Here is a 24696-nt window from a genome sequence, read left to right as displayed (position 1 = left end):
CGTGTCATCGGCTAAATTGCGCGCTAAGTTCACGCGTCTCAACCCCGTCGGGCTTATAGACCGCCGCATCCTCGTCTCTCTACTTCGCGCGTTCACCATCCGACTCTCCTGCTCGTCAAAAGTCAGCCACTATATTGTGCCTGCGATGTCCGATCTTCCTGTGCACGCGATCCGGACCCTGTCCGATCAGCATCCCAAGCCATCGCATATTCATTTCCAGTATGGAACGGCTGGGTTCAGGACAAAGTAGGTTGGCCATGCGTCTGCGGTCGAGAGCGATCTCATACATATTGTGCTGTAGAGGTGATACCCTCGACTCTGTCATGTTCAGGGTTGGGATCCTAGCCGGCCTGCGCAGCAAGAAGTGGGATGGCAAGACTATCGGTGTGATGGTTACTGCATCGCATAACCCTGAGCCTGTAAGAAGTCGGACTGTTCCATACCCTATAGGATCTACTCACTTTCAACGCTAGGACAATGGCGTGAAGCTCGTTGATCCCAGGGGTGAGATGCTCGAGACGTCATGGGAGGCACACGCTACTGCCCTTGCGAACGCACAAAGCACAGACGAGTTCATCGCAGCCCTTGACACGTTCACGACCACCATGAAGATCGATCTGTCAAAACCGGCAAAGGTGGTCTATGCAAGAGATACCCGGCCATCTGGCCCTGCGCTCGTTGCAGCCTTGGAAGACGGCATCAAAGCCATCGGTGCTGAAGAGCGCGACGCGGGCGTGACAACTACACCCGTCCTTCACTATCTGGTCAGGGCGATCAATACCAAGGGTACCAAGGAAGAGTACGGAGACGACTCGGAGGAAGGCTATCTTCGGAAACTCAGCACCGCTTTCAATAAGCTAGTGGTAAGTTGCATTACTCGAATGCATTCATTCATCTAGTGTCTCATCTGGGAACAAGGCTGGGAAGCCCTCTATCCCGCCTCTGGTTGTGGACTGTGCCAACGGCGTTGGCGCAAAATTAGCAAAGGAACTGGCGGAATATCTAGGCGACACGTTGCAGCTTATACCCGTCAACACGTCGACTACGACGCCCGGCGCTCTGAACAACGCTTGTGGCGCCGACTTCGTCAAAACTCAGCAGACGCTCCCTCCCTCATTGACAAGTGTCTTGAAGCCCGGGCAGCGAGCCTGCAGTCTAGACGGTGATGCCGATCGCTTGATGTACTACTATCTCGACGATCGCGGACAATTCCACATGCTGGATGGCGACAAGATTGCTGCTCTGTCGGCTGCGTTCATCGGCGAGCTGACCAAGTCTGCTGGGCTCGACAGCCAAATCAAGGTCGGCATCGTGCAGACTGCGTACGCTAACGGTGGATCAACAAAATACCTATCGGAGGTGAGTACGGTAGATCAAGTTACACTGTACACAGATGTCTTCAACGTCGCCATAGCGTCTTCCGGTGAAATGCGTACCAACTGGTGTCAAACATCTCCACCACGCCGCGGAAAAGTTCGATGTCGGCGTGTACTTTGAAGCCAACGGCCACGGCACGGTTATCTTCTCCCCGCAAAGTCTGGAGATAATATCCGCCTACCAACCCTCCACGCCAGCTCAGTCGACTGCTCTGAACCACCTCATCAACCTGACGGAAGTTATTAATCAAACTGTCGGCGATGCACTATCGGACATGCTGATGGTGGAGGCCGTGCTCGCGCACAAATCCTACAGCGGAGAGGAGTGGGACTCCCTCTACGTCGACCTGCCGAACCGCCTCGTTAAGGTCGTCGTGGCCGACAGGAACATCTTCAAGACCGAGGATGCGGAGCGCCGCTTGGTCAGCCCACCGGGCATTCAGGCGAAGATCGACGAGCTGGTTCGCCGGTACGAGGGCGGCCGCGCATTCGTGAGACCAAGTGGAACGGAGGATGTTGTGCGAGTGTATGCCGAAGCGACGGTCAGAACGCAGGCCGATGGTGAGTGGTGACGCGATTGAAGATCCGGTTCAAGGCATCTCATCTACTTCTCAGAGCTTGCATACCGCGTTGCGGGACTGGTTTACGACGAGACTGGCGGCCACCCTGCTCACCGCCCCCTCGAGTTTCTGTGAGACGGCCGGACTGGAGTGCGAAGGAAAACCGAAGTGGATTTAACCGTGGACATGTACTTGTAGCTTTTTACACGGACTGTGTACTGACACCGGCGGTCGCTGGCAATGTACACTATTGCATGCGTTAGCATCTAGTGCATCGGTGGTATTGGGCGCTTTCGAATACCGAGGCGTTGAGTGGCGGGAAGTTCCGGTGCGAGAGCGTCATCCCCGCCACCCACCAGATCTAGAATTAGGCGAACACGACGCTCGATGTCGACAGAATGTTGCATGCCCCGATGGCTCGTAACCTCTCTTTCTCCGTCTCTCTGTACTTAGCCACCACCATCTCCTCTGCGCTCGCAACACCCAGAGCACCCTCACCTCGATGTGCCGCTTCGTGATCTACAAGGGGACTTCCCCCGTGCAGCTTTCGCACTTGCTGACAAGACCGTGCCATTCGATCATCAACCAGGCGTTCGACTCGAGACTCAGGTTGGACCACAGAAGACCTATAAACGGCGATGGTTTTGGTGTCGGTGCGTACTGCGGCTTGATTGTATATTGAGTAGACAGTCTGATCGAGTATCAGGATGGTATGACTCTGTCCACGACGAGGAGCTTGGAAGTCAGCCGTGCATTTTCACATCTGTCACGCCGGTATGTGCTTCATCTTGCTCATGGGCATCTAATTGAGCTTTTCCAGGCCTGGAACAACGTTAACCTTACAAGACTCGCGGAGAAGATCAAGTCCCCACTAGTCTTGTGAGTATCTATGCCTGACTTCATGCGACCACGCTGACCATCCTGCAGTGCTCACGTTCGCGCGACGACAGCGGGTACACTGAGCCTCGACAACTGCCATCCATGGTCCTTTGGTAAACTCATGGTGCGTATAAGTTCCTCAGCTGCAGACGTAGACGTAGAGCTCATGGTCTACACAGTGGATGCACAATGGTGGGATCGCCGAGTTCTCAAAGATCAAGAGACGCCTGCAGTCAAACCTGCCGGATGAGCTGTTCAACTTCGTTACTGGGAACACGGATTCGCAGTGGGCTTTTGCTCTCTTCCTCTCCAAGGTGGGTGGTATACCAGACGTCCCTTTCAGCTTGCTCACGAGATTGTAGTTACCTGATCCGCACGCAAAGACATTTGCTCCCCATGTCTTGCGGAAAGCAATGATGGAGACGATCGCCCACATCAACTTGATGACCGATGCGGAGAACATCACAGAGGTTGGTACTCATCCCCCTGCTCACCGCACGAGGTATCTCACTTTGAATACTCCTATAGCCAAGCTTAATGAACTTCTGCGTCACTGACGGGGAGAGCGTGGTTGCAACGCGTTACATTTCGTCGCGACACGAAGAAGCCGCATCTTTGGTGAGTTGTCTGGCGTTAGTCTGCCGGTCACATTTGCTGAACTGCTTAATAGTGGTTCTCGTCTGGCACGACATTCAGCGAGTACGCGGAGGGTGGACACTACAAGATGTCGAAGGCGGACAAGCGCGAGAACATCATCATGGTCGCCAGCGAGCCGTTGACCTTTGAGAAAGGTTCGTTCTCTTTTCTTCCCTCAAGGAATGAGAGCTAAATAGAACGTTGGTAGCGGACTGGATGGAAATCAAGACAAACCACATGGTCGTCATTACCCCCAAGATGAACCTCTTGCAATTCCCTGTCGTTGACAAATACTATGTTCCACCATCCGACCCTGCAGCGCTCAACCGCGGGACCGAATTTGCCGCATCGAAGGGGTTCCTCAGTGCCCACCGAGCCGTGTCCATCCGACCACCTGTCGACTTGCAGGTGCCAGAGACTCAGAGCTTCCCGGTGCTCGTAGCGTAGTCGTGCCGTTACTCTAGACGTTTGTATTGCTGTCTTGTGCTTGTGCTTGCTCTACGTTGGACCGTGTATCTATATTGTACCAACCGTTCTCCTGTACCATAATTGACAGATTGTTGTACATTGTAGCAAGCTTGGGGGATGTGTGATGTCTCGTGCATGCGCGAAGTACACGTGTTTGCGGTTTTGAGACAAAGTGAGTCTTGACTGGGGTACGAGCAGGGTACGAGGCGTACCTTGGCGCCGCGTCTGGAGGGGTATGTCTCCGCCCTACTCGCGACCTTGAGTGCGCATCACTTTCCTCCCGGACTCTTCGGTCCCGGGCATCGAAATGACGATGTCGGGCCCCCGGTTGCTGTGGAGTGCCATAAGCAGCACATCCAGGTCAGTCCCGTCGTCGACGCACTCGCCCGCAGACGCGTACTAACCGTACTACCCCTCAGGCTATCTACCGTGCTCCAGATCCTCATCTTCCTCCCCCTCACGCTCTCGACGCTCTCGACGCCCGCCTTCCTACTGCTCTCGCTGCTATTGCTCGCGCATGCGCTCATCCATGGCACGCTCGTGCTCTTCTGGGGCTCGCCCGCGCTGTCGGTCATGCAGGTCCCGATGCACCCTTTCCTGCTACTCGTGTGCTTCAATGTCTTCTCGGAGAAGGTGCACCCGCTGCTCATGACGGCTGCATATTGGTGGGGGAAGATCCTGCATTGGTCGAGCCCAGGGTTCATCGTCATGGAGGGCCTCTCGAGCTTGCTCATTGTGCAGAAGCTAGGGCAGGTCGGGAAGGAGCTGGTTAGTGAAGGAGAGGGATACCAGTTCGGGTTGCTTGTCGCGGCCGCTGCTGCGTATGTCACGTCTGCTTGGTGGATCGTCTTGGTGCGTCCTTTGTCTGCGTGCTGGTCCTGCTGGAGCCTGACTGCGTATGTGCGAACGCTAGGGGTATCCTGCAGCGGCGACTTCTCCCCTCTCGTCTACCCTCCTAGGAGTGGCCCTGACGACTTTGATCTTCCTTACGCTCATTGGCTTCTTCCTACGGAGAACGAACGTTATTGAGTCTTCCGGCCTTGCATTGTTCGTTGCGTACAATGTCTGGCAATGCGGGTTCGACCAGCAGTCTTATGTGGACCCTGCTTCCTCCTAGTTCGTACCTCTTTTCTCTACTCTGTGTAACATTGTCTAAGCATGTTGTTTTCCTATCACAGCGCGCCTTTGTGGGACAACTTCCTCCCTCACATGCAAACACTGGTCAACTTCGTCACCAACACGCTGCCGCGACCTCTGCTTATCGCCCTGCTATATCGACTTGCCGTTCTGCATTTCGCGTCGCAAATACTGCCCACAATTGGAGCGGACAGCTGGGATGAAGACGCCGGGGTTGACGGCGGATGGGACGCACGTCCTGTATGTATGCGCTTGTTCCCGCAGGACTGTAGCTCACTTCGTGGCCTCCTGCCAGACATCCAAGCTAACCCATCTACTATTGACATACCGACAAGCAATCTTTGTCACTGTGTACTCTCATCTGCTGCGTTCGTACCAACCTCTGCCTTGTGAACGTGATCTGACCTTCCCCACAGTGCTCGATCATTCTTCTCAGGTCTGGTGGCGATGGATGAATATCCTCTTTACCATGGTGATCTGGTCAGTAGAGCTGCTCGTCAGCGGCGAGGACGACGACAGCGTCACAACGAAATGGAAGGTGGATTGATTGTTCCGAGACCTCGCCTCTCGCCCTCCGCGCACGACCCTATCTGCATGATTACGGTACGACATATAATGACACCACATCCAGCACTCCCACAGCGTCGGACTTCTATACTTCCCATCGCCATCTCGTATCTATTCATACAGTACTGTTTGCTTTCCACTCTGCGTCCTCCTCGCGCTCGCCCTCGTAAAACTCCCGCTTCCAGATCTGCACTTTCTGCTTCACTTCTTCTAGTATGAACTCGCAGGCTGCGAACGCCTCCTTGCGGTGCGGGGAGGATACCGCTATCACGATGGACGGCTCGCCGACGGGGACGGTCCCCAGACGGTGGTACACCGCGGACCGGATGAGCGATGTGACATGGGACTGCTCGGGGTGGTGAGAGGAGCGTGAATGGTTTGCGTGTGCGGCGCGGATGATGTCTGCCATCGTCTTGATGGCGAGCTTGCTGTAAGCCTGGTAGTCTAAGCGTGTAACGACTTGGCCTTCGTTGATACTGCTTGAGTTCCCGTCTCGATGTTTGTGAGTGCAGACGGCTCACCCTTGAAGTAATTGCGAGTCGTGCCGATGAAGACGGCCGTTGCGCCCGCGCGATCATCCCCTACTGACTGCACAATGTCGTTCACGCACAGAGCGTCGTGTGTGAGGACGCATACACCCTCCGATATCTGTAGCATCGCATCCGTCGAGGCAGACGGATTGTCCATCTCAATGCGCAGAGTAGACTGTAGAAGACAGCTCGCAGCCAGCTTATGGCATGGGACAGCACCTTTCAACGCAGACGATGCATCGATGAGCTCCTACATGCTACAGCTGACATACATATGCCATGAAGCCTGTCCCAATTCATTCTGCCCGTGCTCCCCCGCGTCCGAGCGCGTCGCGTTCCTAGCTTCTCTGTACCACGATCACGCTTCACTCGTCCGCGCCAGTGCTTGAAGCTTGCAGTTCGAAGCTTGAGAGCCAGCCTATAGCTAAAGGAGTCTGTACTCGCGTATGCTGTGCGGAAGACCATGAAGCGCATTCCTGTCCGTCGCACACAACCTCGATGGCGTACGAGCCCAGCACGACCATTCACCTCCTTGCAAACACTTGAGGCGCTTCGCAGTACCGGAGCACCCGTAGACGTCCACCCCGAGGTCCAGGATGCGCTCGCAGGCAAGAAGCCAGTTGTAGCATTAGAGACGACTATCATCACCCATGGAATGCCGCAGCCTGTCAACTTGCAGACGGCGCGGTCGGTGGAGAGCATTGTGCGGACTACAGGTGCGATTCCGGCGACCATAGGCATCATCGAGGGACGGGTCAAGATTGGGCTTGAGCCGAGCGAGCTGGAGCATCTGGCGGATGTGAAGAGTAACCCGTCTGTGGTCAAGGTATCGAGACGCGATATTGGGCCTGCTATTGCAACGAAGAGAGATGGTGTGAGTTACATTGCAGAGGGCAAGTTGCTGCCAGTATTGTGAGACTTGTTTGATACACAGGGAACGACATGCAGCGCGACTTTGATATTCGCGGCATTAGCTGGTATTAAGGTCGGTCTCTGGCACACTGGGAAGGTCTAATGAGCTCAGCAATGTGTGATCTCAGGTCTTCGCAACGGGAGGGTACAGCCGGTCTATCACATACTATGCCCCTCACCATGCTGAGCGTTATACAGTCTAGGAGGGGTTCATCGTGGAGGCGAATCATGTGTGTACTACAGAGCCTCCTCAATATATACGTCTTGAAGCTTAATTTCTTAGCCATGGATGTATCTGCGGATCTACATGAACTTACAAGGTGTCCCGTTGGATTGGTCTCCGCGGGCGTGAAGTCGATCTTGGATATAGGACGGTGAGTTGCCTCGTATGCCATCAAGTCCTTTGGTCTGATCCCACTGTCAGAACACTAGAATATCTTGTTAGTTTGTGTTTATGCGCTCTGCTAGGCTGGCTGCTAATGGTCTTCAGGAAACACTGGGGGTACCTGTCGTATCGTACGCGAAGACAGACGATTTCCCAGCGTTCTATAGTAGACGCAGTGGTTTCAAGGTATGCTCATATTATGCATGAGACTTCGCAACGCGTCCTCACAATTGACGTCTCAAAGAGTCCCTGGCGAGTAGATGATCCTACTACCGCAGCCCGCGTCCTCTGTGGGTAGCTTAGGATGTTCTCGATGGAACAGCTTGTGACACTTGCGCTCCAGATACCCAGGATCAGCTCGGAATGAAGACTGGAGTACTCTTCGGTGTTCCCATTCCTGAACAGTACCAGGCGATCGGCGAGAAGCTCCAAGAGTCCGTGGAACAAGCCGTAAGGGAGTCTGAAGGAAACGGCGTCAGCAAGCTCGGGAAGGAAGCGACGCCCTGGCTTCTCAAACGCGTCGGCGAACTCACGGCAGGGAAATCCCTCACCAGCAGTAGGTTGGCTTGCTCAATTACTGCCGAGAAATCTGACGACGAGGAACAGATGTGGCGCTCATTGAGAACACTGCACTCGTCGGTGCGTATTGTCGCCTTGTATGCTGAGGGCCATCACTTAAACTCGTCTAGGTGGCCAGATTGCAGTCGCCTATGCAGAGCTGGCAAACCAGAAGCTCCATGATTCTGGGAAGGTGACTGTCATGTTAGTGTAGCATTACCCAAGCACCTGACAACGGAGTAGGCATATGCTGTCCCTGCGCCGCAAGCTGCAGCGTTAGCAGCCGCAAAACCCACAGACTTGCCGAACAGTAGCCAAGCGGTGAGTCACTCAACCATGTTGTGTTCTTGCTACAATTAACCCATGTTATCCAGCCCGAGGCCGCACTGGTCGTCTTCGGCTGCGCTGCTGTCGACATCACCGCCCAAGCCGACCCATCGCTCGCGAACACCTCCGTCGCCGTCCACAGCACCGTCCCCGGAAGCGTCTCGCTAACGCTAGGCGGCGTGGGGCGCAACCTCGCCGAAGCCGCACACCGCGTACTGGAGTCGCAGTCTCCCGATGGAGCAAAGGACGTCGTCCTGGTCTCCGCTGTTGGAAATGACGCCTTCGGACGTTTGCTTGTCAATGAGACGGAAGGCATGGGGATGCGGACGGATGGGCTGATCACGTTAGACGGCGCACGTTCTGCTATCTGTAACATGGTGTTGGACAGCACTGGTGGGTTGACTACGGGTGTTGCCGACACAGATATCACGCTGTCGTTGGATCGAGAAGCGGTGCGTGGCTGAGTGGTGCGAACAGTTGGTCTTTCATGGCTAACGATTCTACATGCAAGACTCGCGAAGCAGTCCGCAAACATAGGCCTCGTATTGTCGCGATCGATGGCAACCTTTCACCAGAGACAGTCACGACGCTGGTGGATACATGTCGTCAAGACGGCATAGCAAGTACGTCCGGTGTCACAGACTCGATGACGGTCACTAACTACCTCTCAGCCTTCTAGTGAGTATCATTGACCTGCGTCTGTGATCATGATCAGCAACGCCTTTGCACGTAGTGAACCGACATCGGTCCCGAAGTCAACCAACATATTCCCGGCCATTGCAGCATCCCTTGGTCGCGTCGACTCAACGTCTTCGGTGATTTCGTACGCAGCACCCAACAGCCTAGAGCTAGCTCGCATGTACGAAGAGGCCGTCGCTGGGAAGCTCGAGCTCACCGCGCAGAGCCACTGGTGGAAGGTGGTCGACGACATGGCGATCGGCTCCGAGTTCCGCATGGACCTGCAGCACCTGGCACGGCTGGATGCATGCATTCACGACCGTGCTAAGGGTACACTATCGTTCCTAGTCGACAAGGGCATCGCCCAGATGGCCATCCATCTCCTTCCCTTCTTCCAGCACCTCATCATCAAGTGCGGCGACCGCGGTGTACTGACGGTCTTCCGTATCACCGGAGAGCAAGCGCAGTCGTCGCCGTGGATGCAAGAGCGCACCAATGTGCACAAACGTTGTGTCATTAGCAAGGGCAGGGAGGGATCAGGGGTCACTGTGATGAAGCATTATCCCGCGCTGATCGTGCCCAGCGAGAAGATCATCAACGTGACGGGAGCGGGCGATTCGTTTGTGGGGACGATGTTGGCGACATTAGTGCACAAGCCATCTGTCTTCCACCATCCAGATTCATTAGACGAGTTGGTCGCACAAGCACAGAAAGCCGCGGTACTCACGTTGCAGAGCCAACATGCGGTCTCGCATCTCCTTTCCAAACTGTACAGTACACATCTCCCTGCGCTTATGTAGTCCCAGAATTCTTTGCCCCAATTGCCATCTACAAGAGCCCCATTCTAGGTGGCGGGTAAGGGACCCACCCGAACGTGCTCTCTCGCAGCTCGCAGCTCCTCTTTGGCTCGAGCATTCTCAGCGCGTCGCTGTACCTCGGCTTTCTTCTCGTACCGCACCTGTCAAGAATAGGATAAGAAACCGCTGGCTGAGCTTAGCCTGTCAACGCACCTGGGCTCCGAATTTGATACGGCTGATGATATTAGCAGCCTCTCCCTTGGTCATATTCTCGATTCGGTCCTCGCTGCGCCCGTCGGGGTCCAGCAGCCCTGGCCGCGCCTTCCAGCGTTTCCTGACCATAGCTTTCTGGTTCTCTGTTGCAGGCTCACGCCGCCACCTCGCGTTTCGTCTGAGCCTGGAGCAATAATTAGAATAATTAGCCCAAGCTCCTATAACGCGAATCGGACACACCCAGAAGCAGTAGGTCCTTTGACCACCTTCTGGATTGCATACGTCTCGGCGCCGCGGATCGCTTCGGCCAGTGTCTGCGCTTTGAGGATTTCCCTACTTTTCTGGTAAGGCGATATCTTCAACATGAGGGCGGTAACCATGGGGAGCGTGGCTGGCGTGTAGTGCGCGACAAAGTGAGGTTCTTCCTCTTCTATATATGCGTTGTGAAGTGGATCAGTCAATGTCAACCATGTGAGGTGATGAGCGACAAACCGGACTCGTCCTGGCCCTTTTCGATGCGAATGTACCCTTTGCCGAGGCATTCCAAGATGTACACGTCGCCGCCGCAGCCAACCCATGCAAACTGACTTAGCTTGCGGATGTGCGGCGCACCGAACGCTTCGTCGACGAATGAAAACGGGTCTTCGTAGTCGACATAGGTGATGGACTTCGGATTTGGCACATTGGGGACATGGTGCTGAGGCGTCTTCTCTCGACTCGCGAGAATGCGTTCATCTGCTCGTTCCTCAAGCGACGTAAGGCTGTCGTCTACATGTATGTCAACCAATGAGCGGGACCGCATGTGAGAAAGGAGCTTACCGTCAATGACTTCGGATGGGTCGAGACCCAACAGTGTAGGGAGGGATACCACTCCCGAGACGCGGTTCTGTGAATCTACGAAGTCGATAACCCTGCAGTCCTCCTTGCCAGTCTCTGGCGATAACCTCATTCCTCGACCAATCTATTCAGCGATCCTGGGTTAGCAGCTCACATAGGATGACGTCATATGCAAACATACCATTTGGGCGAAGACATTGCGAGAACGCGAAGGCCTCGCAACAATGACACAGTCAATATTGGGAATATCGGCGCCCTCCGTCAAGACAGCTTGTAAGGTCCCGTCGTTCAGACGACGAACACTGGACACAGGGCTACGGACATACCGCAATTAATGAGGACCGGAAACTCGCCCTTCCTGAATGATTCCACTATGGCACGACGTTCCCTCGCTGGGGTCCTCGAATATATATAGCGTGCATCGATGCCTGCTTCTCGGAAGGTCTCGGTAAGGTTATGTACATGCGCAAGGTTGACGCAGAAAATGAGTGTGGACTTCCGCTCGGAGGCACGATCGAGCCATGTCTGCAAGACCAACTTGTTGATCGTCGGTGTGTTGATGACATGCGACAGGCTGGTAGCGTTGAAGTCGCCTGTGTGCGTGTTTATGGTGACATGGCTGAGGTCGATGTTGGCGCGAACACAGGTGAACCGGACGTTGCACAGCCTAAGAGACAGCAAGTCACACATCCGTCTCGCAGTGAAACTAGAGAAGCGCACCATTGCTCTTTGATCATCTCCAAGAAGTCTCGATGATAGACAATCCGCTCAAAGACGGAACCCAGGGCAAGCCCGTCATGCCGACTGAATGTCGCAGAGAACCCGAGAATCGCGATTGAATGTTTAAAATCTGGAGGCTGGAAGCCCTCGTCGGGATGCCGGATAGCAGGATGGAAGTGCGACAGTATGCGTAGATATCTGCAGGCATAAGCAAAGACTGTCACATTTACGGGATACTGAGTGCTCACGAAGGTGCGGCTGCGTGATGGGCCTCATCTACGATGATTGCCTTGAGCCCAGTGGGATTGAACTTCGCCAGTCGGTGCTCTCGGAGAAGAGTCTGGTACGTCGCGACAGTACTGGTTTAGGGAGTCCATGTCGGAATAACACAAGTCGTCAGTCTCCTACTGGACGGAACAGTACAGCAGAGAATTCGTACAGGTCTGCCTCCCCCGAAGCATGGTAATTCACTCCCTGCTCAATCTCAACCTTCCACTCTGGATGCAGCCTCTCAGCCTGTGCAGCCGCCTGCCTCGCCAGCTCAACGCTATTAACGACGACCAAGGCCCGCCTCGCATCTGGGTTCTCCGGCGGTGGATCAATGCGGCTCAGCAACGATATGAACACAGTTGTCTTCCCAGAGCCAGTGGGAAGCGAGACACCAATCCGAGAGGTCCCAGACTTCAGAGCTTTGAGACAAGCGTCGATAGAGGCCTCCTGGTAAGGGCGTAGTACCACCGAGTCGTCCGTAGGGACGCTGTAGAATCGCCGTTGGACACTAATCCCCGTCCAGAGTCGTCGTAGCAAGCATAGCATTGAACGGTGGGTGCAGGATGCAAGCTCATGCAGTCAACACCAAGACTATGTAGTACTCACTACGCTATAAACTTATGGTTCAAACGTGCGGTCATTCTTAGGTCATTCTCACAAACTGTCATCGGACGAATTGCGAGGCTTCGCAAGAGGGCTGTCTCTCTTTGATGTCACCACATGCGGTTGGGTATGATATCGTTGTTTTCGTGCCTACTACGCAAACACGGGAGGTATTGGCCCAGTGTGAGATCTTGCTCAAGACCGGTAAATGAGATATAACCAGAGTATCTAATGTGTATGGTCGTGCTAGCAAAATAAGTCGAGCTACTACGGTACTGTCCAACACCGTCCTCACGCTCAGCCAGAGCCACCGGAGTAGACCTTGCCGAAGAGGACCTCCTGGAGCTTGTCGTACAGCGACAGCACACCAGCACCAGCAACACCACGGAGGATGTTGGCACCAGCGCCCTTGAAGAGCGACTTCGTGCCCTCCTTCGCGACGATCTGCGAGGCGGCGTCGAACATCGACTTGTAGTGAGTGGTCGAACCAGACGTCATCATCATGCGACGACTAAACTAAGGGTCAGACGAGTCCGGGACAACACCCAAGCAGAAAACTCACCGGATGGTGTCCAGAGGGTAAGAAGCAAGACCAGCACCAGTGGTGACACCCCAACCGAGGAGGAAAGAGGCGAAGAAGGAGCCCTCGAGGGCACCGACGAGAACGACAGGCTCTGTTGATGCGGTTAGCAACTGGTAATACCGTAGTCACGAAATTAAACGTACTGAGTGAGTCGTAACCACCGAAGTAGAGACCACGGTACACAATGATACCAGCAACAGACGGGACGAAGCCACGGTAAAGACCAGCAAGACCATCAGAGGCAAGGGTCTTCTTGTAGACATCGACCAGGCCGTTGAACTGGCGAGCTCCTCCACCCTTGGAGGACTTGGCATCGTTGGCGAGACGCGTACGGGCGTAGTCGAGCGAGTACACGAAGAGCAGCGACGTGGCACCGGCGGCACCACCAGACGCGAGGTTACCACCGAACCACTTCCAGTAACCCTCCGAGCGCTTGAACGAGAACAAGGACTTGAAGTAGTCCTCTGCATGCCACGTCAGAGGGGACCAAATCGGAGACAGACGTAAACTTACTGAACGCAAAGTTCAGCGCCTGTGTGGGGAAGTACCGGATGACGTTGGCGGTGTTACCACGCCAGAGGGAGACAAGGCCCTCATCCTTGTACGTCCTGGCGAAGCAGTCGGCGATGCCCTTGTAGGGGGTAGCCAAACGACCCTGCTTGATCTGGAGGGGAAGGTCAGACGACTATAGAAAGTGACGTATACACGACGCCATACCATCTCATCCTGGTTCTGAACAAGGAGCTTGATACGCTCGATGGGCGCAGCAGACGTCTTTGCGACGGCCTATAGACAAGATTCCGTCAGCAACAGGTAACTGCTACTAGGAGGTAACACTACGCACAGCTGAGATACCACCCATCAAGAAGTCGGCTGTAAAAACATGCCAGGTCAGCAGGTGCTACCTCTCGCAGACCGCACCAACGGCATCGGGCGCGGCGATAGAGGGGGGCTACGGACCGGCGAACTCCTTGGGGGTCTTGGACTTTTTGGTCGACGCCATTGCGACGGAGGGATACCGGGAAGGGAAGGACTGAGTGGAGGTGGTGGAGGAGTTGAAGAAGAGAAAAACTGGCGTGCGACCGCTCAAGTACGATTCCGGCAGGCGCCGGAGCTTGCCGGCACGAGGCCCCCGGCCTGCACCGAGTACTTGCACAGGTCGGCCCGTTCGGGGCATGTCTGCCGGCCAATGGGAGCCCGCTACGTCTACAGCCACCGTCCAATCGACAGTGGCCATCGCACAGGCACCGCCCCTCGGACACTCTCCCCCCGACAGCCGTCGCCCGACACGTGCCCCGCACTCCTTCCATCGCGACATTGCACTTTTCTTCACGGAAATTACGACGTTCGCGCGTCTGTATAGCTAGGATGTACTACACACAGAGAGATAGTATACTACTACGACCATACACAACGAAGAGACAGGACACGAAAACACCACCCAGACCCGCTGCAGTCTAACGCCTCCAGTCCGGCGATCGCGGTGAGTACTGATTCGCAGGAGGCGGACGTCGGGCGCCGGGAGACACGGGGGGAGGCGCGTGATAACCAGGGTACTGAGTGGCAGGCGCGTACGACGACGATGTGTAGCGCGCTGTCGTGGATGAGCCGTTCGCGACCGGACGCGGAGGCAGCGACGCCTGTTGATAGCTCCAGCTAGCAGTAGACGATCCGCTGGTGACACTCGGAGGTGAAGAGGCTTCCGACCGGGATTTCTTCCAGATCTGCTCGGTGGGCGAGGCGATCTCATCCGTCGCCTTCCTCTTCTTCGACGGTGGTGCTGGGAGGTCTTCGTCATCCGAATCAAGCGTCAGGTCGATGACATCCGCGGTTGTATGCGTCTTAACAGGCGGAGGTACCGCCTTCGAAGACGCCGCGTGGAGTTCATTTGACGGAGACAACTCCCTCTTCACCCGGCCCTCGTCCTCGTCGTCAGAGTCCAGAATCACAATTTCGGCGTCGCTCGGCGGTGGCTGCCCATGACCGTTGACGCCGCTCGCAGATGATTTCGGCGGTGATCGAGGAGCGGCAGGTTGAGCGGCCTGAGCGACTTGCGCTGGTTTGGTCTCTGGATGTGTAGCCTTCCACTGAGCTGACCCGTATTTGTTATCTTCCGAATGCCACTGCCCATCCGCTTCGACGATCACATCCTCCAGATCTTCATGTGTTGAGCGCAGGATCTCGTCAAAGTATCTATCACGGACGTGAGCGGTGAATGTGCGAGATGCCCTTACAACACGTACCCATCGACTATCAGGTCATCCATATTGAGTGCCTTCTCGCAGACGGGACACAACCATGTCGTTGTCTGCTCCATGACAGAGTACCACGAGAATGCATCAAAACATTGCGAATGGACGCATTTCGTGGATCGACAAGGTGTGGCGATACGCATATAACTCAGCTGTCGAACTGCTGTCAGGAATTACAGACAGTTTAAAGTATTGCTTCACTCACTGGACACTTGAGCGACATCTTCTGATGGCCTGCAACGATATCGTCATCTTCAGAGGCCGCCTGGTTCACTGAATACGGCATGACGCATGAGATTTTGTCGAGGAGAGAAGGAGAGCTACGTACTCTGAGCAAGGATCTCTTGGCCGCTCTTGTATTTGCCCTTCTTCAACCGGTCAATCAATTGTTCGACGGTGGTGGTCTCGACCAACATGACCACAAGGTAGTATTTCTGATACACCCTGAGTATCGACTGACATCGTCCGGCCCGCAGCAGCATCGACGCACCTTGCTTTGGACCGGTTGTTGCTGGCTATTGACATAAACCATCTCGATACGATTTGAAGCTCCGTTCTGCATGCGGAGATTTTTCATAATGTCTGGAGGTGGTGCAGTCCCCGGCTTCTTCTTCATACCCTTCAAGTTCGCACTCAGAGCCACGCCGTTGACTCTGACTTCACACGTCGGTGGGAACTCGATGGGACATGCACTACTATGTGGTCGGAAACTTGACGACGAGTAGTATGTGGAGGATGTGCAGTAGAGACGGAGCTGATACTTTGGACTGTAACACAATAAGTACTAGGCAACTAGCCGTGGCGCCACTCAGGACTCACCTGGTCGAGTTCAACTTCGTGAGTACGTCGTTATTGATCGTAAAGCTCAAAGACTGTTGTCTCCGGTCCATCGAGCTGGTAGATTCTGCGTCTGTTCGTGAGTCACGTAGTCGGATGACAGACGCCACCGATTTACCTGGACATTCTACGATAGACGACACAGAGCGCTGTACTTTGAAGAAGGGAGAGGGACTGAAGTGAATGCCTGTGGGTAGGGTGTGAGATAGCGCAACGCCCGCGACAAGCGCGTTTAACAGACCTGGAGGGGCAACGGCTGCAGTCGCAGCAGAGGATGCAGGGGGTACGTTTGGCCGGCGCGGAGGTGCATAAGGGTCGTATCGCGGGATGGTACCAGAACTAGAGGTACCAGATGGGTAGCTGCTATGATTTGCGCCCACTGGGTATGCATGGCCCGACGGAGGGGCAGGGTATGAGTGCTCGGCTGACCGTTGCGGTGTGTAGCTAAGCGAACATGGCTCGAGTCAGTAAGAGGCGAGCAGTCAGGATCTCACTGACGCGAGTTGCGTCAAAATGAGCGCGAAGGGAGAGACATGAACATACCAGCCTGTAGATCGTACTTGGTTGATTATCGCCCGCCCCTTCACCCATTTGTCTACACTGTTGTTCGCCCTCCATGCCTCCATTTCGTTTGTGATGCGGTCAATGAGGTCCTGTTTCTTGCCCGACTTCGTGCAGTTGGCGAAGCACTCTTCGTTGAAGCCCGTGAGGATCTGTTTGAGACGTTCAACCGTGTTGGACTTGACGTTATGTCGCAAAGCCTGTGGGCCACCGCCATCCTTAGGTGAGCGCGATCGGAGACGGGATCTGAGAGTAAACATACGTCAAAGTCAGACCAGACGTTCGAACTGGCCATTGAAGTGTGGGCTTTTCGGCCTGTGCAGTGTCCTTAGGCCTCAGGGCCTTGGAGAGTGACCTGGGAGATAGGAGAACAAGAGAGCTCTAGCGATGTGTCGCTCTGCGGCCTCGACGGCGCTGCACTCTATTCCGGCGTGGGAAAATGGCGGGCAGAGACCACATGACCCACGCGTCACGGTCGTCACAGTCTTGACTTCGATCGTGAATCGCGATAGACTCCGTCTGAGCCTCAACTCTCCGCGCTGCCTCCGAACATATTCATTGCATAGCAGACCAACATGTCCACGGCAGAAGACTACGACAAGCTGAGCAAGGAGGAGCGGGAGGCCCGCGACAAGGCCGACCGCGAGCGGGAGGCGGCAGAGCAGGCCGGTGCGCACCTTCTCAATGAGCTCAATTCAGTCACCGACCTTCTTCAGCCCTCCCTTACAAGTGGAGGCAGGAACTCGGAGAAGTTGATTTCGTCGTGCCTGTGCCGAAAGGGACACGCGGGAGGGATCTGAATATCGTGCTTCATAAGAAGAAGCTCAGTGTCGGTTTCAAAGGCAAGGAGCCGATTATGGCGGGCGAGCTCTGCAAGGAGATCAAGGTCGAAGACAGCACATGGACACTCGGTACGTACATCTGCATACACAACGTGATTGGACGCTGATTAGCGTTGACACAGAGGACCAGGAGGCAGTCCATGTTCACCTGGAAAAGATCAATAAGCAGCAGTGGTGGGAGAACGTCCTTACCCACCACCCTAAGATCGACACTACGAAGATCCAGCCAGAGAACAGCAAACTCAGTGACCTTGACGGAGAGACAAGGTAGGGTCCTCGTTGACAGTTGCTATTTCATTTAGACTGAGCCTTCGCGCAGGGGAATGGTGGAAAAGATGATGGTATGCATCCGCTTGAGCAGCTTTTACATGATCAAACCTCACTTGTATCTGGCCGCCAGTTCGATAACCAGCAGAAGGTATGAGGCAGTTCGCCTTCTTAATTGGACGCGTTGTTGACGATGATTCGTTCCAGCAAATGGGCAAGCCAACTTCAGACGAACTCAAGAAGATGGAGGCCCTCAAGAAGTTCCAGGAGCAACACCCAGAGCTGGACTTCTCCAATGCGAAGATCTCATGAAGGTATCGCGCATCAGATGCAACGGTCGACTCACCAACAATACTCCAATGTAGCTCAAGCAGTCTTGTATAATGGCACATATCCTTATTCAATACGTCGGACGCACACTGCGAGCTGTGAAACAAGCCAATGATCATGCGTCTTCAGCAAACTACTGAGTGGGTGCATCACAGGACCTTCCTCCTCTTCCCAGCTCCAGAGTTATCAGCATTTGCGCTCTTCCGCTTCACCCTTTCAACCAAGCTTTTCAAATCCCCGCCCTTGTCTACACTCGTGCCTGAAGGAGCATCCTCCCCTCTCGAGCTCTTTGTCCTATGCCGCTTCGACCGCTCCTCAAGCAGAGTCTTCATGCTCTTGGTCTCTTTGAAGCTGTGATTCACATGTCAGCAAAGAGCACACGAGATCAAATAGAAACGAAGACGCACTGGGGATTGCTTGGGTCAATCGCGAACGCATGCTCGTCAAACACCGCCTTGAACCGGTCGTCGTTCACATTGATGCTGAAGTCCTCCTGCAGCTCGTTATCCTCCTCCGCGCCCTTCTTCCCCTTGCGCTTCTTGCCTTTCAGCTTCGCGCTCTTCTCGGCTTTAATCACCGCCTTCATGTTGAAGTGCTTCGGCTCGTTCGCGCCGTCGCCGGACGGCCCCGCGAGGAGGGCGAGTTCCTCTGCGGTGGAGACGTGCCGGGCGGGCGGGGGCGAGGCGGACTCGCGGCGGCTTTTCTTGCCCTTGCCCTTGTCTTTCTTATCCTTCTTCCCCTTCGTCGTCTGTTTCCTCTTCTCTGCTTCGTCGCCGCCTTCGCTACCCTCATCCTCACTGTCACCCGCGAAGAACTCGTCCCCAGTGACCTTCCTCTCGCTCCTGCCCTCGTCATCGTCGTCGTCGTCCCCACCACCCTTGGCCTTCCTCCGCTCCACCACCTCCTCCTTCCGCTTTTTCTTCTTGTCCTTCATCTTCCGCTTATACTTCTCCAGCGTCGTCTCCTCCCCGTCGTCCTTCCGCTCGCTCAGCCCGGGGGTGAACGTGATCTCCATGTCCACGTCCTCCTCGCCGCCGCGCTCGCCGCGGGGCAGGTCCTTCCCGCGGCCCCAGCCCTCCGGGAGTGTGTCATCGTCGCCCGCGAGCAGGAGCGCGCGGAGCTTCGCGCGCTCTGCGTCTTTCGACTTGCCCTTGCCCTTGGTGGGCGCGGCCTCGGCCTCGGACTCGGAGCCGGAGGTCGAGGAGGCGAGGTACGCCTTGAAGTCGTTCTCTTCGATCTCCTTGCGCGAGAGGGTGCGTCGGGTTAGTTGGATGCGCTCGGGGTCGTCTTCGTCCCAAGTTAGCTTGACTTTTGAGTGACGGAGGGCCTGTACACCGCTTTAGTAGGTGCGAAGGGTAATCGACGAATGAGACTTACAGCGGTAACGAATTCGAGCCCTTTATATGGGATGGAAAGGTCGTCCGTAGCCTCGTCTCTGCATTGATGCGTCAGCTAAGGACATGAGTTGGGGAGTTACGGGACGCACCGAGGCTCGTCGTCGAAGGTCATGTCATCCGGGACGAAGCTCAGGTCAAACACGTTCGCTGAACGCTCGAGCTCCGTGCCTTCCAGCTCGTTGTAGATGTGTGATGCAGCTTCTACGCCGTCGCATTCCACGATAGCGTAGTAGTATCTGCGAAGACCTTAGCTCATGCGTGTAGCGGTAGAAAAGGGAGTCTACACACCGTAGTCGCTCGAGCTGGTATTTCCTCAGTGCATCCTCGTCATAGTCCTCCTCGTCCCCGACTTCAAAGATGGTCTTCTCATTGATTTCTTCCTCGTCTTCGTCGCCCTTCTTCTTGAACAGCTCCGGGGGCGGCCCTTCTCTCTGCTCCCTCGCCATTCGCCCCTTGCCGAACTCGCTAGCGTAAACGCGCACGCTGAGGACCTTGCCTCGCACTGCCATCCCGATGCCCTTAGCCTTCGCTGCCTGCCCACTAGACGAAGACGAAGAGGCCGCAGCGGGTGCAGTTGGTGACACTAGAGAAGAGAAGATCTTGTAGAGGTGAATAGCACGGACATGGTCCCAATCAAGGTTCACGACAGCGATCCTTCGAGTGCGGCCCGCTTCGGGGTCAGCACCCTCTCCTTCCGGATGCTCCTTAGCATAGGCAGCGACCTGAGCGTCCAGCTCAGCAAATGTGTCCTCGTCAAGGTCGATCTCGGCGTCTTCGTCATCGCGGGGTACAGGGATGGGCTTTGAGACGTCGCGGCCGAGGACGAGCACGCCGTCCTCGGCTTCACTCTCATCCTCAGAGGCCGGCCTGTCGATTTCGTCCTCTTCGTCGGAGGACTCGAGGAGGACCTCTCCTCGTGCATAGTCTGGCCCTGCCTTCGGGGCCGGTTCATCCTCGCCTTCGAGACGATAGAACCGACGTAGATTATCCTGTTCGTGGGTGTCGGCTAACGGTCTGCCGTACTTGTCGACCCGTCCTGAAAGACATCATCAATACCACGGCCTGAGCTACAGCAGCGGCGTGACAGTAGGGACGCGACGACAGAACATGCAGCCATACGCATTTGAGGTTTGCGTCCGGCAGCCTACCGGCGCGTAGTCTGATGATCGCACGTACCTTTCTTGCCCTTGCCCTTCTTGTCCCCGTCAAAGAGCTGCTTGAAGCGGTCATCTACGACGACCTTCTGTTGTTCCTTCTTGACCCGCCGAAAGCGGGGGTCTGTCTTGAATCGTGCAAAGCGGGGATCGGACATGGCGGTGGGTAGAGGACGGAGAGACAGCAGCCAATCAGGACGCTCGCCCGCAGAAATTGAATGAGGGTCCGGATTGGGCGAGCGAGGAAGCCATCAGGGTGCCATGGAATCTGATTGGACGGCGACGGGCGTGTGCTCCCCTGGCGACCGTATCGACAGGCGCCCGCCCCGCCCGAATATATACTGGCCTCGCTGCCCGACTCCCCACGTCCACTCGCTCTCCGTCTCGCACCTTCGTTGTATGTCTGTGTCTTCCCCTCGTCCTCCCCTCTCCCGCTGATTATTTCTTGCAGTTTCATTCCTCCGCGCCAGGCCGCCGGACCCCTTCATTCCTTCGCGGTTGACCCGAAGTCCCAGCTACCCGCTCTTCACTACAGCCTTACACCTCTCTACCCTCACAGCCCCGCTTTCCAAGATGTTCTTCTCGTGCAAGTCCATTGTTCTCGCGATCGCCGTCGCTTTCGTCGGCCAGGCTGCCGCCGCGCCCCATGCCATGCCCATGCCCTTCCGCGTGCGTCCCCTTTCATCGCGACTCTCACTCAGACTGATGCTCACGTTAGCGCCCTACAAAGAACTTGCAGCGTGATGTCGTCGCCCGTGCCGACACCAACACCTTCCCCGAGAGCCAGCCTGCTATGGCCCTTGACGGCGGTGACGCGATAGCTTACCACAACAAGCGCATGCAGCCCGCGCCGGAGGACATCAACTGGATCCGTTCGGACGTCCCCACCGCTGCCGTCGACGGCTTCATCCGCGAGCTCCCCTACGATCGCCGCCAGGACACGAACACGTTCCCGGAAAGCCAGCCGGCGATGGCCCTTGACGGCGGTGACGCGATCGCTTACCACAACAAGCGCATGCAGCCTGCCCCCGAGGACGTTAACTGGATTCGCTCGGACATCCCTACGTCTGCTGTTGACGGGTTCATCCGCGAGCTGCCGTACGACAGGCGCCAGGACACGAACACCTTCCCGGAGAGCCAGCCCGCTATGGCCCTCGACGGCGGTGATGCCATCGCCTACTCCAACTCTGCGTGAGCGAATCACAACGAACTTCGGTGAGCATTGATCTCGCAAACATTGATGTGGCTATCAACTAATCGTATGTTGTGAAGACTTTGACTGGCTTCAACATTGTTACGGATATTTGAGCTGTTGTACGATAGAGGGCCTGGCCGTCCCCTTCCCGTGCTGGAGCGCGGTTGCTGGGCTGTTCTTGCGGAGTCCCCTCTGTTCCCCTCTTTCTTTGTGTCGTTAGCTCGTCACGTCTGGAATGCAATTGGTGCGAGACTGGACAACAGATGAACGTGTGTGATGTTCGTTGTGAGGCTACTTTCGACGTCTTGGTTGTAAAGCAGGGCGTCTGGTAATCCATAGCATAACTGCTCACCGTCGTACTCTGCCGTACCCATGACAGTGACAGGTGACACAATATGTCGATCCCCCGCATGTATCCCACGTATCCCACGTCAACCCGGTGTCGGGTTCAGTCCTTCAAGTTCGGTATCGCAGGAAACCAACAGCGACACGCAGCCTAACGACAGCACAATTATAGCACACGCCATCGCATGATCATCTCACCGTTCAATCCGCCAAACGTACAACGTCCCCTTCTCGCCCGCGCCCAAAATAACCTTCCCGCCCGAGGCGACCTCGCACGTCCTGATGTCCGGCAGCTCCGCGCGCCTCGCCGCGTCCACCGCCGCGAGGTCGATGTCCCAGCCCTCGACGGCCGTGAAGAGCTCCAACAGCCGGGAGCGGTGGCGCCCCATGTAGCCCTCCCTGTACGCGTCCCACTCAGGCGCATTGTCGGGCTGGTCCTCCTCGTCGGCTTCCTCGTCGGCTCGGTCTTCCTCCTCTCTCGGCGCGTCTTCCTCAAATACATTCAGCCTTTGCCCCGAGCCAGAAGCCGCACCGCCCTCCTCCGTCGGCTCATCCTCCTGGCCCTCGCCAAGCCGCATCCGCTTCGTGAGTGCGACGACCTCCTCTTCCTCAAGCGGGAACGGCACGGGCGGGCGCGGCTGGAAGTGCGTTATATTGAACACGCGCACGGTCTTGCCCACGGGCACGAGGAGCAGCGGGTCGTGCGTGTGCGTAGGCGAGGTGTAGACCGCGGCGTGGAGTGCGGTGAGCGGGAGGTGGTAGGCGGAGAGGATCTTAAAGGATTCTGTGCGGTAGGGATAGGGACTGCAGTGGGTATTAGTAGGTAGACTGGGAGGACGGGCGTACCGCTGTTTCGGTAGTCCTGTACGCAAGTGAGTATGTAGGGATATGAACGGATTGGATGCGAGATGGAACTCACGCTTGCAGTGCCTCGCATGACTTTCGGTATTGGCTTGTCGCCTCGATCGGGCGGGAAGAAGCGGTTGAAACCCAACCACTGCCAGACCTGGACTGTATACGCCGTCAGAGACAGGACTCAGCTGCAGAGGCTTAGGCGACTCGGGCTACCTGTGCCGTTCTCGGTGTACTGATCATCTGGCCGCTCACTCTGCCGCATGGGTGCAGGGGCGCTGTGGGATATCAGGATATCATGGCTCAGCCTGATATTCGGTCAGTATTACAACGGAGCAAACGATCCGGCGACAAACCATGCTATAGAGAGGACCCGGGCTTTATGAATGTAGTCCGTGCTGAAGAGCGGTTTGTCTTCCCTGGCTAAGCGGCCCTCCACAAGTGGAGGAATACGCCAAATCTTGACCGCGCGGTCCATCTGTGGACGAGATTCATGATCAAGCCTACCATGGAATGAATATGCACTGACGCCGCAGGTAGCTATGAGTGGTTCCGTCCTGTGAAATGCCTATATGTGGCCCCATCGTCAGCATTAAGTACGACTATACACAGATTAGATTCCACCACTGACAGCATAGAACACCGCACCTCGATGCCCGCCTGACCTCCCGCCCACAAGCACGGCAACACACTGGCCGATCCCGTCGCCCTCGCTCTCCGTCATCTGCAGCCCGAACGCCGGCCCTGCGAGACTAGGCTGCTTCGACGGCGGCCAATGCGGGTTGTCCGGGCGCTGCAGCGGGGTGCATGTCAGGTCGTATATCCGACTCGTGAAGTCACGCGAGGTCGTGCAGAAGAGGTAGGGGTGCGTAGGATGAATGGCTATCGACGTGATGGGCTTCCGATGATCTTAGAACGGTGTATAGTGGGAGGAGGGATAGACTCACGCCTCCGTGTCCTCGTAGGCGGCCGATAAGTCGGCGGCTCTTCACGTCGAGGATGAAGACAACGCTGGAGGGCGCAAAAACAATCAGAGGACCGGCAGGATGTCGCGGACTCAGCGCCCAAGCGACACTGTGCACGTCCCATGTTTTCTGACGAGGACAGTGGGAGACGTGCGTCAGCTGATGAACTCGAGAACGGGGTATGCATACATCAGGCAGGCGCACGCAGAACGGCTTAGCGGTAGCGAGTTTCGGAAAGACGTATACTGCGCCTGTACTGCCAATAGCGACAGAGCCTGCGTAGGCTTTCACTGTCTCTGCCCAGTCCGCAAGGATGTTTTCATCGGTTACGCGACCGTCCCATAATATGCTCATGGAGGATGATGTCCAGGGAAAGGCTGCAGTGCAATGGAAAGGGGGCGACGCTCCCTGAGTAGACTGCCAATAGACGCATATATATCACTCGTAGCAGGAGAAGAGGCTGAAGGGAGCTAACACTCAACACTTTCGACAGGACGAAGGGCTGAGCATCCGTTGGACCGCGATACCAGGGCAAACCTGTCGAGATGGCGTCCTCTTCAAATTCTGAATCCGCCATGAGAAGGACGCGTCTGCTATGCACCCCGGACAGTACAATGCACAGGCACAGCAGAAAGCATTCAGCATCGAGGTGGTCGAGGGCAA

General features: G+C 55.9%; 12 protein-coding genes across 12 annotated transcripts; 6 read left to right on the top strand and 6 right to left on the bottom strand.

Moving 5' to 3' along the window:
• Nucleotides 1–37: 37 nt before the first annotated feature.
• Nucleotides 38–2273, top strand: C8Q71DRAFT_757181 (phosphoacetylglucosamine mutase). The gene is made up of 6 exons (XM_047923667.1): nucleotides 38–246; nucleotides 302–419; nucleotides 474–863; nucleotides 919–1359; nucleotides 1415–1937; nucleotides 1992–2273. Exons 1-6 carry the CDS (start codon nucleotides 146–148, stop codon nucleotides 2069–2071), a joined length of 1653 nt encoding a protein of 550 aa, XP_047779378.1. The 5' UTR covers nucleotides 38–145; the 3' UTR covers nucleotides 2072–2273.
• C8Q71DRAFT_590539 (N-terminal nucleophile aminohydrolase) lies at nucleotides 2265–4065 on the top strand. The gene is made up of 9 exons (XM_047919559.1): nucleotides 2265–2589; nucleotides 2643–2710; nucleotides 2757–2815; nucleotides 2864–2939; nucleotides 2995–3129; nucleotides 3178–3285; nucleotides 3344–3433; nucleotides 3486–3606; nucleotides 3660–4065. The coding sequence occupies exons 1-9, from the start codon at nucleotides 2439–2441 to the stop codon at nucleotides 3896–3898; spliced, it is 1047 nt and encodes a 348-aa protein (XP_047779377.1). The 5' UTR covers nucleotides 2265–2438; the 3' UTR covers nucleotides 3899–4065.
• Nucleotides 4066–4226: 161 nt separating this feature from the next.
• Nucleotides 4227–5603, top strand: C8Q71DRAFT_796597 (uncharacterized protein; the record flags this gene model as incomplete). The annotated part of the gene is made up of 6 exons (XM_047925687.1): nucleotides 4227–4279; nucleotides 4339–4771; nucleotides 4833–5035; nucleotides 5098–5296; nucleotides 5352–5424; nucleotides 5473–5603. The coding sequence occupies 6 exons, from the start codon at nucleotides 4227–4229 to the stop codon at nucleotides 5601–5603; spliced, it is 1092 nt and encodes a 363-aa protein (XP_047779376.1).
• C8Q71DRAFT_590583 (molybdenum cofactor synthesis 2) lies at nucleotides 5594–6432 on the bottom strand. The gene is made up of 2 exons (XM_047919560.1): nucleotides 6145–6432; nucleotides 5594–6088 (listed from the first exon to the last, which is right to left on the bottom strand). Exons 1-2 carry the CDS (start codon nucleotides 6308–6310, stop codon nucleotides 5739–5741), a joined length of 516 nt encoding a protein of 171 aa, XP_047779375.1. The 5' UTR covers nucleotides 6311–6432; the 3' UTR covers nucleotides 5594–5738.
• Nucleotides 6433–6616: 184 nt separating this feature from the next.
• C8Q71DRAFT_857522 (indigoidine synthase A-like protein) lies at nucleotides 6617–9813 on the top strand (the record flags this gene model as incomplete). Its single annotated transcript, XM_047927419.1, has 16 exons — nucleotides 6617–7027; nucleotides 7088–7138; nucleotides 7194–7210; nucleotides 7264–7295; nucleotides 7349–7439; nucleotides 7490–7505; nucleotides 7556–7636; nucleotides 7695–7740; nucleotides 7794–8006; nucleotides 8057–8089; nucleotides 8140–8201; nucleotides 8252–8329; nucleotides 8383–8787; nucleotides 8847–8958; nucleotides 9007–9013; nucleotides 9069–9813. 16 exons carry the CDS (start codon nucleotides 6617–6619, stop codon nucleotides 9811–9813), a joined length of 2400 nt encoding a protein of 799 aa, XP_047779374.1.
• A 44-nt stretch (nucleotides 9814–9857) lies between these two features.
• C8Q71DRAFT_707177 (P-loop containing nucleoside triphosphate hydrolase protein) lies at nucleotides 9858–12396 on the bottom strand (the record flags this gene model as incomplete). Its single annotated transcript, XM_047920547.1, has 10 exons — nucleotides 9858–9971; nucleotides 10024–10207; nucleotides 10264–10453; nucleotides 10516–10791; nucleotides 10843–10984; nucleotides 11042–11130; nucleotides 11187–11527; nucleotides 11581–11778; nucleotides 11829–11939; nucleotides 12020–12396. The coding sequence occupies 10 exons, from the start codon at nucleotides 12394–12396 to the stop codon at nucleotides 9858–9860; spliced, it is 2022 nt and encodes a 673-aa protein (XP_047779373.1).
• A 354-nt stretch (nucleotides 12397–12750) lies between these two features.
• On the bottom strand, nucleotides 12751–14039 carry C8Q71DRAFT_707423 (eukaryotic ADP/ATP carrier; the record flags this gene model as incomplete). Its single annotated transcript, XM_047920562.1, has 7 exons — nucleotides 12751–12964; nucleotides 13016–13127; nucleotides 13180–13500; nucleotides 13550–13700; nucleotides 13754–13822; nucleotides 13881–13909; nucleotides 13997–14039. 7 exons carry the CDS (start codon nucleotides 14037–14039, stop codon nucleotides 12751–12753), a joined length of 939 nt encoding a protein of 312 aa, XP_047779372.1.
• Nucleotides 14040–14359: 320 nt separating this feature from the next.
• Nucleotides 14360–17065, bottom strand: C8Q71DRAFT_757173 (PINIT domain-containing protein). Its single transcript, XM_047923666.1, has 10 exons — nucleotides 16949–17065; nucleotides 16669–16886; nucleotides 16367–16569; nucleotides 16244–16312; nucleotides 16108–16192; nucleotides 15779–16055; nucleotides 15617–15722; nucleotides 15494–15561; nucleotides 15280–15440; nucleotides 14360–15229 (listed from the first exon to the last, which is right to left on the bottom strand). The coding sequence occupies exons 1-10, from the start codon at nucleotides 16979–16981 to the stop codon at nucleotides 14494–14496; spliced, it is 1956 nt and encodes a 651-aa protein (XP_047779371.1). The 5' UTR covers nucleotides 16982–17065; the 3' UTR covers nucleotides 14360–14493.
• A 196-nt stretch (nucleotides 17066–17261) lies between these two features.
• C8Q71DRAFT_900043 (nuclear movement protein nudC) lies at nucleotides 17262–18264 on the top strand (the record flags this gene model as incomplete). Its single annotated transcript, XM_047928794.1, has 6 exons — nucleotides 17262–17355; nucleotides 17403–17597; nucleotides 17651–17795; nucleotides 17848–17869; nucleotides 17929–17946; nucleotides 18003–18264. The coding sequence occupies 6 exons, from the start codon at nucleotides 17262–17264 to the stop codon at nucleotides 18105–18107; spliced, it is 579 nt and encodes a 192-aa protein (XP_047779370.1). The 3' UTR covers nucleotides 18108–18264.
• Nucleotides 18265–18274: 10 nt separating this feature from the next.
• On the bottom strand, nucleotides 18275–21021 carry C8Q71DRAFT_834517 (uncharacterized protein; the record flags this gene model as incomplete). The annotated part of the gene is made up of 6 exons (XM_047926415.1): nucleotides 20699–21021; nucleotides 19811–20558; nucleotides 19612–19758; nucleotides 19503–19560; nucleotides 18533–19452; nucleotides 18275–18476 (listed from the first exon to the last, which is right to left on the bottom strand). The coding sequence occupies exons 1-6, from the start codon at nucleotides 20832–20834 to the stop codon at nucleotides 18275–18277; spliced, it is 2211 nt and encodes a 736-aa protein (XP_047779369.1). The 5' UTR covers nucleotides 20835–21021.
• C8Q71DRAFT_590064 (uncharacterized protein) lies at nucleotides 20977–22169 on the top strand. Its single transcript, XM_047919558.1, has 4 exons — nucleotides 20977–21077; nucleotides 21128–21345; nucleotides 21395–21891; nucleotides 21949–22169. The coding sequence occupies exons 2-3, from the start codon at nucleotides 21250–21252 to the stop codon at nucleotides 21869–21871; spliced, it is 573 nt and encodes a 190-aa protein (XP_047779368.1). The 5' UTR covers nucleotides 20977–21077; nucleotides 21128–21249; the 3' UTR covers nucleotides 21872–21891; nucleotides 21949–22169.
• Nucleotides 22050–24696, bottom strand: C8Q71DRAFT_757158 (WD40 repeat-like protein). The gene is made up of 11 exons (XM_047923665.1): nucleotides 24509–24696; nucleotides 24223–24450; nucleotides 24016–24162; nucleotides 23700–23966; nucleotides 23598–23636; nucleotides 23425–23546; nucleotides 23285–23376; nucleotides 23136–23227; nucleotides 23063–23078; nucleotides 22224–23000; nucleotides 22050–22162 (listed from the first exon to the last, which is right to left on the bottom strand). Exons 1-10 carry the CDS (start codon nucleotides 24608–24610, stop codon nucleotides 22411–22413), a joined length of 1695 nt encoding a protein of 564 aa, XP_047779367.1. The 5' UTR covers nucleotides 24611–24696; the 3' UTR covers nucleotides 22050–22162; nucleotides 22224–22410.

The sequence above is a fragment of the Rhodofomes roseus genome, assembly GCF_022264815.1.
Source record: "Rhodofomes roseus strain CIRM-BRFM 1785 chromosome Unknown C8Q71scaffold_9, whole genome shotgun sequence".
Lineage (NCBI taxonomy): Eukaryota > Fungi > Basidiomycota > Agaricomycetes > Polyporales > Fomitopsidaceae > Rhodofomes > Rhodofomes roseus.
This window is presented reverse-complemented; position numbering and strand designations above follow the sequence as displayed.